Below are 15,723 nucleotides of genomic sequence, written 5' to 3'. Positions count from 1 at the left end.
AACCAAAGATTGAGCATTTTCAGTAAACCATTCTCCTTCCCAGAGGACCATTCCTGGCTATTCCTCCCAACTCTCCACCCCTCTAAGAGCATACACACAAGGGAAGGAGGAACCTACCTTTGCTTTTAATTTCATTTTTAATTACATCAAAATCAAGTCTCTTACCTTCAACCTTGGCAGATAAAGTAGTCTCCTGAATGCTGCCATACCTCATTCAACTACACACACACACACACACACACACACACACACACACACACACTAGAATGTCTCCCTAATATTGCAAATGTATACTCTCATTGTGACAGCTCTACTCCTAGAGCCACCACTCCAAAACATCACTCATTTTCTTAACATGGTACCTTCACTCCAGTTAAGCTGTCTCTGCTACATTCTTACACATTCTGAGATCTCTGCTTTTGTTCTCACCTCCCACATATGCAATGTGAAATGTCTTTTCTACATATTAATTCTCCCTTTATGTAAAATAAACAAAATAACTAACTTCAAAAATCACTTCTAAAAAATACTTCCCATTCTTCAATTTTATTTTTTTTGGTTTTTTGTTTTATTTTTTTTAATAAATCTTTATTGTTCAGATTATTACAATTGTTTCTCCTTTTTTCCCCCCAGATCTCCCCATCACCTGGTTCCCTCCCCCCTGTTGTCCTTATCCATAGGTGTATGATTTTTGTTCAGTCTTTTCCCATACCCCCCACACAGACACCCCTTTCCCCCTGAGAATTATCAATCCACTCCCATTCTATGCCTCTGATTCTATTATGTTCACCAGTTTATTCTGTTCCTCGGATTTTGAATTCACTTGATTTTTAGAATCACTTGTTGATAGATATTTGTTGTTCATAATTTTTATCTTTACTTTTTTCTTTTTCCTCTTTTTAAAGAGTACCTTTCAGCATTTCATATAATACTGGTTTGGTGGTGATGAACTCCTTTAGCTTTTTCTTATCTGTGAAGCTCTTTATCTGCCCTTCAATTCTGAATGATAACTTTGCTGGGTAGTCTTGGTTGTAGGTTCTTGCTATTCATCACTTTGAATATTTCTTGCCATTCCCGTCTGGCCTGCATAGTTTCTGTTGAGAAATCAGCTGACAGTCGTATGGGGGCTCCCTTGTAGGTAACTAACTGTTTTTCTCTTGCTGCTTGTAAGATTCTCTCTTTGTCTTTTGCCCTTGGCATTTTAATTATGATGTGTCTTGGTGTGGTCCTCTTTGGATTCCTCTTGTTTGGGGTTCTGTGCGCTTCCTGAACTTGTAAGTCTATTTCTTTCACCAGGTGGGGGAAGTTTTCTGTCATTATTTCTTCAAATAGGTTTTCAGTATCTTGCTCTCTCTCTTCTGGCACCCCAAAAATTCGGATATCGGTACGCTTAAAGCCATCCCGGAGGCTCCTTATGCTATCCTCACACTTTTGGATTCTTCTTTCTTTCCACCTCTCTGGTTGGGTGTTTTTTTCTTCCTCATATTCCAGATCTCTGGTTTGACTCTTCGGGTGCGGTGGTCTACTCTGTATATTCTTTATTTCAGACAGTGTATGCATAATTTCTGACTGGTCCTTTTCCATTTTTTTGGTATTCTCATTAAGGTCCTTGAAGGTCTCTTCAAGTTTCTCAGCGGTTTTTAGAAGATTCTTGAGTAACCTTATAAATATGGTTCTGAACACTGTGTCGTCCATTAGTTTGCTTTCATCTATCTCTCCTACTTGTGACATACTCTGATGTCTCCACATTTTGGCTGCCTCCCTGTGTTGATGGAGTGGCTTTGTGTGGTCGGTGACCTATAGGGGCCGGTAGCTTAGCTTCCCCAATCACCCTAGGTGGTCGCTCTTGGTACTCCCCTTTGTGGGCTGAGTGGAAAGTCTTGGTGTAGTTAAAAGCCCTGATTGCTGTTGGTACACTGGGAGGAATTGACCTCCGGTCCAATTGGTTGTGAGGGCCTGCTGTGTCTATAACGGAAGAATTGCTGTGCTGGAGACACAGTAGGGCTTTGGTGCTCACTGAGTCTGCCTCTTGAATGTGTCCCTTATGAGAGTGGTTGAAATCTGGTGTCGTCCACACCAACAGAATAGTCACTCTCACTCTCCGACCGGCCGAGAGTCCCGTAGGCGTCTGGGTCCCCCGCGTGTCCCCAGAAACTGGAGTTCAGAGTGGTTGGGATTGTTGGTATCACTGGCGGGAGTTGATCTCCAAGCCAGTTGGCTGTGAGGATCAGCAGTGTCTCCGCTGGGAGAGCTTCTGTGCTCAGCTTGGATGGGGCGGAGTCTCAGGGTGGCGCAGACAAGCTTTGGTTTCCCGTCTGCTCCGCCCTAAGAGGGGCGGATTCTCCGTGCCCGAATTAATGGCTGCGCGCCTCTGAGAGAAGGCAGCTTTCGAGCCTCTCCCGCTGCCTAACAGACCAGTTTCTCCCTAGCTGGGGCTGGATTTCAGTGCAGACCGGAGGTTTTGTTTTTCTCCCGAATGAGAAATCCAGTCACTGGGAGGGCTGTGCTCAGCTTGGATGGGGCGGAGTCTCAGAATGGCGCAGACAAACTTGGTTTTCGTCCGCGAGCCCTAAGAGGGTCGGTTTCTCCGTGCCCTAATCAATAGCTGCACGCCTCTGAGAGAAGGCAGCTTTCGAGCCTCGTCCGCTGCCAAACAGACCAGTTTCTCCCCGACCGCAGCTGGATTTCAGTGCAGTCGGAGGTTTTGTTTTTCTCCCAAACGAGAAAGCTAGCCACGCAGCGTCTGCTGCCCTCCCTCTCCGCGCGCTGCGAGCAAGCCTGCCGCGTATTCAGCCGCCCGCCCTTTCCGCGCTCTCGGATCTCCGCACCTCCACAGCTCCTGAGGCTCAGCGTCCCCTCTTTTTTTTTCTCTAGTTGTAGGTTTTCCACTCTACCAGCTTTCCGGTGGTTCTGGACCGTGTGCGCTCTGTTTTCCAGTTGTAGTTTCAAAATTGTTGTGGTAGGCAACAGTTAGGTGTTTACCTTATGCCGCCATCTTGGGTTCTCCATTCTTCAATTTTATATCCCATCAACATCTGTACTATATTGTCATATGATGTATGTATGCATATTTTGATTTAAACACTGAGCTTTTTAAGAGTAGAGGGCTGCCTTCTTTCTCCTCTGAATTCACTGTAGCATTTGGTGCAGGACAGGCGGCAATAAACGCTGACTGTATGATCAGACGCCCCTAACAATTGTGAAAGGAAGCTGGCTAGCTGGCTGCTCCACAGAGTAATAGAAAATCCATCTATCCAGAAGGCCTGCTTATCCAAATCTTGCTAAAATGTGGACACAGTCCTAGCTGGTTTGGCTCAGTGGGTAGAATGCTGGACCATGGACTGAAGGGTCCTGGGTTGATTCCAGACAAGGGCATGTATCTCGGTTGCAGGCTCGGACCCCAGCCCTGGCTGGGCCGTGTAGGAGGCAACCAATTGATGTGTCTCTCTCACATGGATGTGTTTTTTTTCTCTCTCTCTCTAAAAAATGAATGGAAAAATATCCTTGGGTGAGGATTAACAACAACAACAACAAAAATGTGGACACAAATATCAACAATATTACTCTATCTTCTGTTCTAGAACCACAACCACCCCCTGCCCTAAGGCATTTATATCCATAAGCCAACATTCCTCAACCTTAGAACTACTGATATTTGGAGCTGATAATTCTTTGTTTGGGGGATAAAGGAGTGCAGGGGAACTGCCCTGTGCATTGTAGGATGTTTAGCAACATCCCTGGCCTCTACCAATTAGATGCTAGTATCACTTCCTCTTTCCCATGAGAATCAGTGCCTTAAACTGTAGATTCAGCCCATGAAGAGGAAAGGAAGCAAATCTCACTATGTACTAGTAGAAAACCAGATGGATGCTGCCCACCTTCCCTAGGATTGTTTGGATCTGTATATGTGGCATGGGTATTCCATGTACAGGGTCTTCCCAAGTCTCCCATTCACTCCTTGTCCTCCTAAACCATCCTTCAACTGACACTTAGGGATAGAAGGAGAGAAAACGAATAGAGATGATACTTTGTGTTTGTTTGTTTGTTTTTTTTTGGGGGGGGGGGCGGGAGGGATCCTAAAGACTGGGTATTAACTACCCTGGGTTACTTAAAAGCTTATTCTATCAGGACTGAAGCAGTTCATTTTCATGGGTAGTTAGATTCTGGGAACTCTGGTTTAGACCCTTAGTCTAAGAACCATGTTGCCCAAGAAATGACTCAATCACAATTCATCTAGCTCAATGCTTCATCTTAAAACAATAATTCATATCCTTTACAACCCCACCTTGGGACACACACACATACACACACACACACCCCTACCTATAGTTGGACTAGTTTGAACCTTTAGGTTCCTGGAAAGGTACCATATTCTGGCACAAAATATTAGACTTGGGGAGAGTTACCTGGGGGTCTATGGGGCTCCCCTGCTATGCTGGGCATCAAGACTTCTGGGGACAGGAGCTGTGGTTGGGGTGGGTAGAGCTGGGGACCAAGGAGAAACACAGGAGGGTCATGAGTGACAGGGAGGGAAGAGGAGCTGGAACAACGGTGCCCGGTTTCCAAAGCCTTTTTCCTTGCGTTTGATGAATCCTTATAATGAGACGACAAAAAACACAGAGATGAGAATTAACACATAGCAGGATATGGTTAGGTAAACACAGTGAGGCAATGAGGGGGAGATGGAGGGAACTAAAGTGCAAACATGCCTTGTTCTGGAAAGAACTCAATTTACTCAGTCACTCTTCCTGTTAGTCTTGTTAGAAACTCCGGATCACTATAAACTGGAGACACCAAACTGTAGATCCTCTTCTCTTAACTTGTCTTCTTCATAGCCTTCACCTTCCCAACCCTACCATCTACGTCTTTAGCAAATTCCTTAATGCTAACAGTAGAATTAGAGAGAGAGAGAGAAATAGAAATTTAAAAATAAAGAATGAGAGAGAAATTACGAAAGCCTGAGAGATTCAAAAAGAAAATTCTATATTTTCTCTAAATATTGGAAACCAAAATATATATCCATAAGTGTACAATCAAGAACTCTACTACTAGATTTTCTTTCCTCTCACTGCTACATTCCACAACCTCTTTGTTTGCCTGTCACGTTTGCACCCACTGATGTTTACCAGTATACCCTGCTTTATACTCCATTAGTCACTTACTTTTGTGGCAAAATATCAGAATTTTCCCCTTTAACATGTGAAACACTAATATGTACACAAGTGAACCAACATTCTTCCAAACTCCTCCTCCAGGTACTACATTTTTTAAAGGCATCCATACTCAGATGTTGACATTGCCCTTAATTTTGCACTTTTTATCCACAATTCCATTAGTTGCCTTTGCCAAGTACTGTTATTTCTACCAATAGGTTTCATATTTCAACTTAACTGGGCCCTGGAGACAACATCTGAACTGATCTTCCTATTTCCACTATAGCCCATACCTCATTACTGTGGCCTGCAAGTTCCTATGTGATATGGCAATGCCAATCTTTCTCATTTATCTCCAACACCATTCCCGCACCTTTTACACTCTAACCTTCTTAATGTTCCTCAAACATGCCACGCTTATTTCACTTTAGGCCCTTACTACTTACTGCTTCTACCTGGAATGCTCTTCCCATGGCTCACACCTTCAAATCACTGAGGCTTCTGATCAAATATTACTTCTTTAGAGCTGATTTCCCTCTCTACTCTATCAAAAATAACCCTGAGGCCCTGGCTGGTTTGGCTAAGTGGATAGAGCATTGGCCTGCAGACTGAAGGGTCCCAGGTTCAATTCCATTCAGGGGCACATGCCCGGGTTGCGGGCTTGATCCTCAGTGGGGGAAATGCAGGAGGCAACAGATCAATGATTCTCTCTCGTCATTGATGTTTCTATTTCTCTCTCCCTCTCCCTTCTTCTCTAAAATCAATAAAAAATATATTTAAAAAAAAATAACCCTGAGAATAACCAGTTACCTCCTTACTCCTTTTTTCCTTTTGCTTTATTTTATTCTTTTTATCATACATTGTCTAGGATTAACTTGTTTATTGTCTTTCTCTCCTAGTAGAATACATTTCTTTTTACTCCAGTATCCCCAGCACCTGGAATATTATATGCACTTTATAAAAATTAAATAAAATAATCTATATGCCAGTATATCTTATTTCCTTTACTAGATTGCAAGCTATTCAAGGACAGAATTTGTGTTGTTTTATCAATATGCTCACAGCATCTGCCATAGCATGGCACATAGGCATTTACCATATAGCCTAAGGACCAGCTCCTCTTAGCATGTGACACAAACAACTATTCCTTTCTTCGGGACAGATGAAAGTGACACCACACTTCCCCGTTTTCCTTCTATCTCTTTGGTCCCTTTTGCCAAGTCCCCTTTTTGAGTTCTTCAGAACTACCTTGAATCTGATACTCTTCAGGGATATATCCTGGTCTTCTCGTTAACAATATTCTTTTCCTCTTTTCAATGTCTATGATGCACAAATCTCAACTTCAAGCCTATATGTCTCACATCCTAAGGCCTACCACATATCTCCACTCAAGCTTAATATAGGATGGGCAAAAGCAGGCTTACAGTTATGACTACACAAAACACAGAGTTTGTTCTTGTATTATTTATTAATTCCCATATGAACTGTAAACCTACTTTTGCCCCACCCTATATATCCAAAATTGTATAATTCTCTTCCCTCAAATATATTCTTACTTCTTTTCCCTCAAATATATCATTATCGATCAACTCATAATTTCTGGCTATGATCTTTGATTCTCCTTTCCCCATATCCAGGCAGGCAGGCACCAACCCACTGATTTTTGCTTCCTAATTGGCTCTCCAGTATGTCCACTTCTCTCTATCTTCCCAAACTCCTTACTGTGGTTCATGATATAACCCTTGTTTATATTCTTTCCATTCTCACTTGTCAACACTCTCCATCCTTCTCTTGTCAGACTCTAATTTTGCTTCTTTTAATTCAGGTCCCTTTACCTGTTATATATATACTAGAAGCCCAGTGCACGAAATTAGTGCACAGGGGGTCTGGGGGGCTCAGCCCGGCCTGTGCCCTCTCGCAATCTGGGACCTCTCGGAGGATGTCTAACTGCCAGTTTAGGCCAACTGCCGGTTTAGGCCTGAATCAGGCCTAAACCGGCAGTCGAACATCCCTCTCACAATCCGGGACGCTGCATGCACCAGTGACCATACTTTTCATACAGGTGAAAGGCATCTTGCTGTTGTATGGGCAGCTACATATTTTGCCCTGATTATAAAAAATAGTACATAACATGATCCTTCTGAGGCAGTAGTACCATTTTCCCCACCTTATGGGTGGAAAAACTGAAGCAGAGAGAAGTTAAGTAATTGGCTTTGTCACACAGTTATAAGTGTCAGAATCAGGGCTGACCACAAATGTGCAAGCCAGAGTCCATGCATGTCATCACTGCATCATCCTGTTTTTCAGTGTTAGAGTAGCCTTGCCAGGTTTTAATTTTTAAATCTAAGAGACTGTTCTCAATATATAGGGTAGGGTCCCTAGGCCTGGTGGCGATCAGGACCAATCTGTGGGGCAACTGGCGGGGCAATTGGGGGGCCCCCCCGCTGGCACCCACCTTGGCTGGCGGCCTGGCGCCATCCGCTCACAGGCCCCAGTTTCATTCATTCTTTCTATTTTTATACCACATATTTAAAACCTGTTTCTAAATTTTTATTGAACTAATCTGGTGAACAAGATTCAATGCACTGGTGCTTTGCATCTTGACCTCTATTGTAATGAAAACTCAACTTGCTTTGGGCAATTGTGTGAACTTCTCAAAAGGCACAATTTATAAACCCAGGCACTGAAACTATTTGAGTTTGTGATCTCTGTTGATGTGGGTGTCTCTGTCCCTTTCACCTACAGATTACCGCATTAATTATGTAAGAAAGGCCTCAGGCCCAGTTGGCGTGGCTCAGTGGTTCAGCATCGACCTATGAACCAGGAGGTCATGGTTCAATCCCCAGTCAGGGCACATACAAGAATCAACCAATGAATGCATAAATAAGTGGAATGACAAATTGATCTTTCTCTCTCTCTCTTATCAATAAATAACAAATTAAAAAAAGAAAGGCCTCAGAAGGAGGATTTTAAAATCATTTTTCTTTTATTGCTAATGCAAATGCTTCATTTCAACTTGAAAGCACACTGGACTTCACTCAATCATGTACTGAGATGGAGAGGAAAAGGCAAAACAACATTCCATCCCATCTCTTCCTTTGATCAGTGCAATGGGTTCTGACCCAAATCAGCAGCCATTGCTTCTTAGAGACCTCTCTCAAGCTACTAGGACTCTTCTCACCCTGGGAAACCCTATAACACACCTGGCAGAACTGCTACAGGGAATGGACATTCCCCTGGACTCCAATTAAATGTGTTTCAATAAAATAATGATTATGTGTCCTAATTTTTGCTGAGTGCACATAGCTTTCCCCCAAATTACAACCTTCAGTTTCTTCTTCACTTTCACTTACACCATATTTTATCTAGCAAGAGAAAGAGGTGCTCTGAATAGATAGACACAAAACTGTGAGAAGAGACTGGGACCTCCTCCCTCTCTAAGACAACAGTGCCGCTGAGATTACATGAGATGCAGCAAAAATTCTCTGCACTGTGGTTATCCCCATACTCCCTGCTGGGGCCTCGGCAAGGAGTAGCCTTCAAATACACAGACACACATAGATAAACACATAAAACCAGACCTATGGTTTTCCCACAGGCCCTGTCCCCAGGGATTTGGGAGAGAATAAGGTAAGAGTCACTAGTAGAGACCTGAATTAGATGTATTTGAAAGGTAGTGCCCAAGTGGCAATCTCCTCTCACTCAAAAGAAGCTCGATCATAGACCTGGTTTTCATCTAATAGCTCCACGTTACCATGCCCCTGCCTTACCACCAAGCCAACCGCTCATATCGCCACAATTTCTTCCCCAACACCCCACCCCATGCCCAGCACCTGAGACTGCTACCTGAGAAGCAGGCACTGTGCTGGCTTCATGGAAGCTCTGCTCCATTTCTGCTGTTGGGGTCTTTGAGAGACCAAGGCCAGGGGCTGAGTGCAACCTCCTTCCCATGTCATCTGCAGAGCCTGAGGAGGGAAAGGTAAATACAAGTTGAAGCCATCCCTTTTCTTAGAGCCTAAACTCTGAGCCTCACAGCACAACATTCAGGAATTGTTTTATTAAATAACAAATATGCATCCCTAAATCTAATTGAGGGTATGCTCCTGGAATGTAGAAACAGGAGTTTCAGAATATGGGTAGTTTCGTATAGGCCACAAGAAGGTCTCAGAGCACAGGCCTTGAAGAACCTTGTAGAGAAGGGGCTCTGTGGAGAGATAGCTGAATGTCCCCATCTTGCCTCATTTCATTTTTTTAAACACATTAACTTTGCTCTGTCAGACTTGGCCCCAAGACTTAAAATACATACAAAGGAAATTTTCAGACACAGTGATTCTCTAGAGCAGTGGTTCTCAACCTTCCTAATGCCGCGACCCTTTAATACAGTTCCTCATGTTGTGGTGACCCCCAACCATAAAATTTTCGTTGCTACTTCATAACTGTAATTTTGCTACTGTTATGAATCGTAATGTAAATATCTGTGTTTTCCGGTGGTCTTAGGCTCTACAGCAGCAGTTCTCAACCTGTGGGTCGCGACCCACAGATTGAGAACCGCTAGCAGGGTTGCCTAAGACCATCGGAGCATCTGTGATGACAAAGAAACTGTCTATAGTCTAGTTAGAAATTGAAATGATCGAGTAATCATCTATCAAACCTCCTCATTTTACATTATGGGAAAATAAGTTCCATGATCTGACAGGTAGTAAGTACTTTAACCAGTATTAAAATTCAAGTCTTCCAATTTTTGCTTCCTAATATTATAAATAGGAGCTCTTCAGTAACATTTTGTATGTGTAATGCTCTTTTATTTCCATTAGCTTCTCTCAATCACTTAAATTCTTTTTAAAAAATATGTATTTTTATTGATTTCAGAGAAAAAGGGAGAGGGGGGGAGAGAGAGAGAGAGAGAGAGAGAGAGAGAGAGAGAGAGAGAGAGAGAGAAACATCAATGATCAGAGAGAATCATTGATTGGCTGCCTCCTGCACTCCCCACACTAGGGATCAAGCCTGTAACCTGGGCATGTGACCTGACCAGGTATCCAACCGTGACCTCCTGGTTCATAGGTTGAAGCTCAAACCCTGAGCTATGCCAGCTGGGCTCAATCACTTAAATTCTAAACAATCACTAAATGCTTACCTCTTCCTCAAAATCCTGCTAGACTGTTAAGAACTGCTACAAACTGGTTATGTGACTCCCAAGGGGCTTGCCCCAATATAACTAAATAAGCCTTCCGTTCTGAAGATGCACATGCCCTTGACCTGTATTTGATATATCTATGCCTACCGCCAATTCCTGTCTTGATTTTGTATTTTGATTCTATATGTTATCAGGCTGACGCATGATATTGCTGATATTAAGCTAGAAGACCAGTTATTTTTTAATGTTTCCTGGAGCTTAAATGTAGTTGTTCTAAAACCACCTCAGATTCATCTAGGAGCTTTAAAAAATACAGCTTCATGTACCTCTCCACAGACCTACTGAATTGGCATCTTTGTGGTTAGAGCATAGAAACATATACTTATTTATTTTAAATATGTTTTTATTGATTTGAGAGAAAGAGAGAAAGGGAGGAGAGAGATAGAGAGAAATATTGATGAGAGAGAAACATCGACTGGCTGCATCCTGCATGCCCCCTACTGGGGATTGAGCCCGCAACCTTGGCATCCGCCCCAACTTGGGAGGGATTTTCATGAAAAAAAAAAAACACAACCACCTGTAATATTATCCCCCCAAAAAAACACTATATGTAGATCTACATAAGATTTTATAAAAAGTAAAATAAAAAAATATGCACATTATATTATTACCTGGCAAGGTGGGAATAAAAGGTAGGGATTAATGTGAGGGGAGTAGAGAGAAACAGTAAAATTATCCATAATAAAAACAGCATGTGTGCTATGATCCCATTTATATAAAATTATTTCTGTTTTTTTAGAAGCTACTCCTCAGGTGACTATGATGGGCAGTCAGATTTAAGAATTACAGCTGTGATGATTAGAATCTGGTGCTCCTCTAGTCAAGTCAAACATGATTCCCTAGACAAGGAGGTAGCTATTGAAACTTCCTGAAGCAGCGGTCGCCAACCCGTGGTCCGCGGACCATTGGTGGTCCATGAGGTCCGAAAGGTTGGCGACCGCTGTCCTGAAAGGAGTAGACTCTGATTCCTTTAAAGATATTTAAGCAGAGGTGGAGGTGGCCATCTGTTAAGAGTACTGTTGAGGGGCCGCCGCCGCCGAGACCAAGATGGCCAGGAGAATTGCCACCTTCATCAGGGATGCCTGGGCCAAGGAGCCGGTGCTGGTAGCGTCCTGCGCCATCGGGAGCCTCTCTTTGCTTCTGCCCTTCATCAGCCCCTACACCAAGTACGCCATCATTATCAACGAGGTCACACCCTACAACTACCCAGTGCCCGTCCGAGACGATTGGAACATGCCCGACGTGCCCAGCCACCCCCAGGACCCCCAGGGCCGAAGCCTGGAGTGGCTGAAGAAACTGTGACCCCCCACTGACAGGGAGGAGGTCCCCTCCCCTGTGGCCCCAATAAAATGTGAAAACCGAAAAAAAAAAAAAAAAAGAGTACTGTTGAGGGATTTCTGGATTTGATAGATGGTGAGATGATGATGTCTACTACTGATAAAGAGTAACAAGAAAGACTACCAGATATTATGTACTTCCTGATATAAAAAGTTCAAAGTACTACCTATGAAACATTTTTTTAAATAATGGAACCTGATTTTAATCAAGCCTCTAGCCCTAAGTACCAGGTTGTAGGAAAAACAGAGGCTAGAAGAACATGTTTAGAAAATTAAAAAAAAACTCTACTAGAATATAATCAATAAAATCTAGAATGAGGAGGACAAATGATGAAATTTGTTTAACAAATACATGGGGGTAAAAGAGAAAGGAATCTTACAGGTCTAAAAAAAAAGCCTTGAAGCAAATCAGCAAAATGCAATGTGAGAATCTTGTTTGGATTCTGATTTGAAGTAAACCAACTGGACATCAAAGGGACAACTGAAAAAATATGAATACTGGTAACTGCATTATATTAAGAAATTATTGTTACTTTTACGTGTAATGTTATAGTTTTGCCTTTTAAAATAGTCTTTTAACAGGGGAAACCAAGATAGCGGCATAGGTAAACACCTAAATTGCTGCCTCGCACAACAATTTCAAAACTACAACTAAAAGACAAAACAGACATCATCCAGAACCACAGGAAGGCTGGCTGAGTGAAAATTCTACAACTAGAAGGAAAGAGAAAAGCACACTGAGACTCAGAGGAGCTGCAGGAGGCAGAGGTACTGAGACGTGTGCGCGGAGAGGATTGGCGACTGAGTGTGCGGCTGGCTTTCTCAAGCGGGAGGGAGACAAAAGCTCCCGACTGCGCTGAACTCCAGTTCCGGGCGAGACTCTGGGGACCCAGACTCATTTGGGGAGAAACTGGACTGTCTGGCAGCGGGCAAAACTCAAGGGCGACTTTCTCTCAGAGGTGCTTGCAGCGATTACCACGGGACACTGAGACACAGGGGCCTAGTAGGGCAGGGCTGACGGGAAACCAATGCTGTCTGCTCCGCCCTGAGACTCCGCCCCATTCAAGCTGAGCACAGACTTTTGCAAGTCTTCTCCCATAAGGGTGTCTCCAGCACAGAAGTTCTCCCAGCATAGACACAGCTGATCCTCACAGCCAATTGGCCTGGAGTTAATTCCTCCCAGTGATACCAACAACAATCAAGGCTTAACTACAACAAGACTGTGCACAGAGCCCACAAAGGGGTGCACCAAGAGTGTCCACCTCAGGTAACTGGGGAGGCTGAGCCACTGGGCCCTATAGGACACCTAGCACACAAAGCCACTCTATCAACTCAGGGAAGCAGCCAAAATGTGGAGACAAAGAAACAGATCACAAATGAAAGAAATGGAGGAAAGCAAACGACTGGATATAGAGTTCAAAACCATGGTTATAAGGTTTTTCAAGAATTTTCTAGAAAAGGCCGATAAATTTAGCGAGACCCTTGAGGAAAAAGGACCAACTAGAAATTAAGCATACACTGATGAAAATAAAAAATATTATACAGAGATCTAACAGCAGATTAGAGGATCGCAAGAATCAAGTCAAAGATTTGAAATACAAAGAAGCAAAAAACACTCAACCGGAAAAGAAAAAAGAATCCAAAAATATGAAGATAGTGTAAGAAGCCTCTGGGACAACATCAAGCATACCAACATCAGAATTATGGGGGTGCCAGAAGAAGAGAGAGAGCAAGATACTGAAAACCATTAGGAGAAATAATGACCAAAAACTTCCCCCACTGGTGAGAGAAATAGACTTACAAGTCCAGGAAGCGCACAGAACCCCAAACAAAAGGAATCCAAAGAGGACCACACCAAGACACATCATAATTAAAATGCCAAGAGCAAAAGACAAAGAGAGAATATTAAAAGCAGCAAGAGAAAAACAGTTAGTTACCTACAAGGGAGCCCCCATACGACTGTCAGCAGATTTCTCAACAGAAACTATGCAGGCCAGATGGGAGTGGCAAGAAATATTCAAAGTGATGAATAGCAAGAACCTACAACCAAGAGTACTCTACCCAGCAAAGCTATCATTCAGAATTGAAGGGCAGATAAAGAGCTTCACAGATAAGAAAAAGCTAAAGGAGTTCATCACCATCAAACCAGTATTATATGAAATGCTGAAAGGTATTCTGTAAGAAGAGGAGGAAAAAGAAAAAGGTAAAGATAAAAATTATGAACAACAAATACATATCTTTCAACAAGTGAATCTAAAAATCAAGTGAATAAAAAAATCTGATGAACAGAATAAACTGGTGAATATAATAGAATCAGGGACATAGAAAGGGAGTGGACTGACAATTCTCAGGGGGAAAGGGGTGTGGGGGTGCAGGAAGAGACTGGACAAAAATCTTATACCTATGGATGAGGACAGTGGGGGGGGGGGGGGCGGCGGATAAGGGCAGAGGGTAGGGTGGAACCGGGTGGAGGGGAGCTATGGGGGAAAAAAGAGGAACAATTGTAATAATCTGAACAATGAAGATTTATTAAATTTTAAAAAATAAAAATAAAAGCTGAAACTTACAATAAATAAATATAAAGTCTTTTAGCCCTAACCAGTTTGGCTCAGTGGATAGAGCGTCGGCCTGCGGACTCAAGGGTCCCAGGTTCGATTCCGGTCAAGGGCATGTACATTGGTTGCGGGCACATCCCCGGTGGGGGGTGTGCAGGAGGCAGCTGGTCGATGATTCTCTCTCATCGATGTTTCTAGCTCTCTATCCCTCTCCCTTCCTCTCTGTAAAAAATCAATAAAATATATTTTTTTAAAAAAATCTTTAGGTACTATAACCATGTCAAAATTAATCTGGTCACAAAAACAGTATTCTATATTATCCTATTTATATAAAATGTCCCAAAAAGGCAAATCTATACACAGAAAATAGATTAGAGGTTGCCTGGGCTAGGGAAAAGGGATAGGAGGAAATGGATTTATTAAATTTAAATGGGTAGTGACCACTAATGGATACAGGCTTTCTTTTTGGGGTGATGAAAACACTTTAAAATTGTGGTGATGGATGGACAACTCTGTGAATACAATAAAAACCTCTGAATTGTACAGTTTAAGTTAATTGTATCATAATTTTATATATATATATATATATATATATATATGCCTAAGCAACCGAACGACCAGTCGACTGGTCGCTATGACGTGCACTGACCACCAGGGGGCAGATGCTCAACACAGGAGCTTCCCCCTGGTGCTCAGTGCACTCCCACAGCAGGAATGCCGCTCAGGTGACCTACCCATCCTGGCAGCCCACCAGCCCGGTGGCAGCCACTCACTCCCTCAGTAGTCCTGCAGGTCCAATCTCCGGAAAACGGGCCAGGCACCAACAGACTGGCACCGCTGGCATGATCCTAACAGTGCCACCGACCTCCTGGAATTTGGCCTCAGGCACTGCTGCCACTTCCCACTCCACAAAGAAAAAACGATATAAAAGCAGCCACCAGGTGGCTCCCGACAACCGGCGCGAATGTCATCAGGACAGATCTGGATCCCCAGCCGGCAAGGGCATTCCACTGCCTGTCGGGAGGGCTGATCATGTCCTAGCCCCATCCCCCCCTTGGGACGGGCGCCAGATGCAGGGCTCACGGGTGTGTGGCAGGCACAGAGGGGCCGGGATGAGTGGGAGCGGCAGGCAGGAGCGGCAGGCAGCATTGGAATGCAGGTTTTGGCCCGATCCCTGCAGGCCACCCTGAGGGACTCCACCTGTGCACGAATTCGTGCACCGGGCCTCTAGTATAACAATAAAGCTTTAAAAAAAAACAAGTCAGAGAAAAACAAATACTATATGATCTCATATGTGGAATTTATACTCATAGAAACAGAGAATAGAATGATAGTTGCCAGGGGTTGTGGGGGAGGGGGTTGGGGAGATGTTATTCAAAGAGTATAAACTTCCAGTTATAAGTTCTGGGGAGGTATCTTTAAAAAAAAATCATTGAACTAATTTTCTCTTTTTACAGGTAAAAACCTGATACTGGGATATTAAG

General features: G+C 43.3%; 2 protein-coding genes across 16 annotated transcripts in view; one reads left to right on the top strand and one right to left on the bottom strand.

Annotated features, from left to right (window-relative positions):
• The window catches only part of USP54 (ubiquitin specific peptidase 54), a 113,462-nt gene that overhangs the window by 1,296 nt on the left and 96,443 nt on the right, over window positions 1-15,723 (bottom strand). For 13 of the 15 annotated variants that reach the window (XM_079793841.1, XM_079793833.1, XM_079793836.1 and 10 more), the window contains 2 exons: window positions 9,000-9,118; window positions 4,407-4,593 (listed from right to left, as the gene is read on the bottom strand). In XM_079793841.1, the coding sequence (XP_079649967.1) occupies window positions 4,407-4,593; window positions 9,000-9,118 (306 nt within the window). Of the gene's footprint in view, window positions 1-4,406; window positions 4,594-8,555; window positions 8,691-8,999; window positions 9,119-15,723 lie in introns of all 15 variants that reach the window. The other 2 variants (XM_079793839.1, XM_079793846.1) reach the window with 2 other exon arrangements.
• Window positions 10,976-13,729, top strand: LOC307112815 (NADH dehydrogenase [ubiquinone] 1 alpha subcomplex subunit 3-like). The gene is made up of 2 exons (XM_079793848.1): window positions 10,976-11,226; window positions 11,338-13,729. Exon 2 carries the CDS (start codon window positions 11,395-11,397, stop codon window positions 11,647-11,649), a length of 255 nt encoding a protein of 84 aa, XP_079649974.1. The 5' UTR covers window positions 10,976-11,226; window positions 11,338-11,394; the 3' UTR covers window positions 11,650-13,729.

The sequence above is a fragment of the Cnephaeus nilssonii genome, assembly GCF_951640355.1.
Source record: "Cnephaeus nilssonii genome assembly, chromosome: 16".
In the NCBI taxonomy this organism is placed as follows: Eukaryota; Metazoa; Chordata; class Mammalia; order Chiroptera; family Vespertilionidae; genus Cnephaeus; species Cnephaeus nilssonii.
This window is presented reverse-complemented; position numbering and strand designations above follow the sequence as displayed.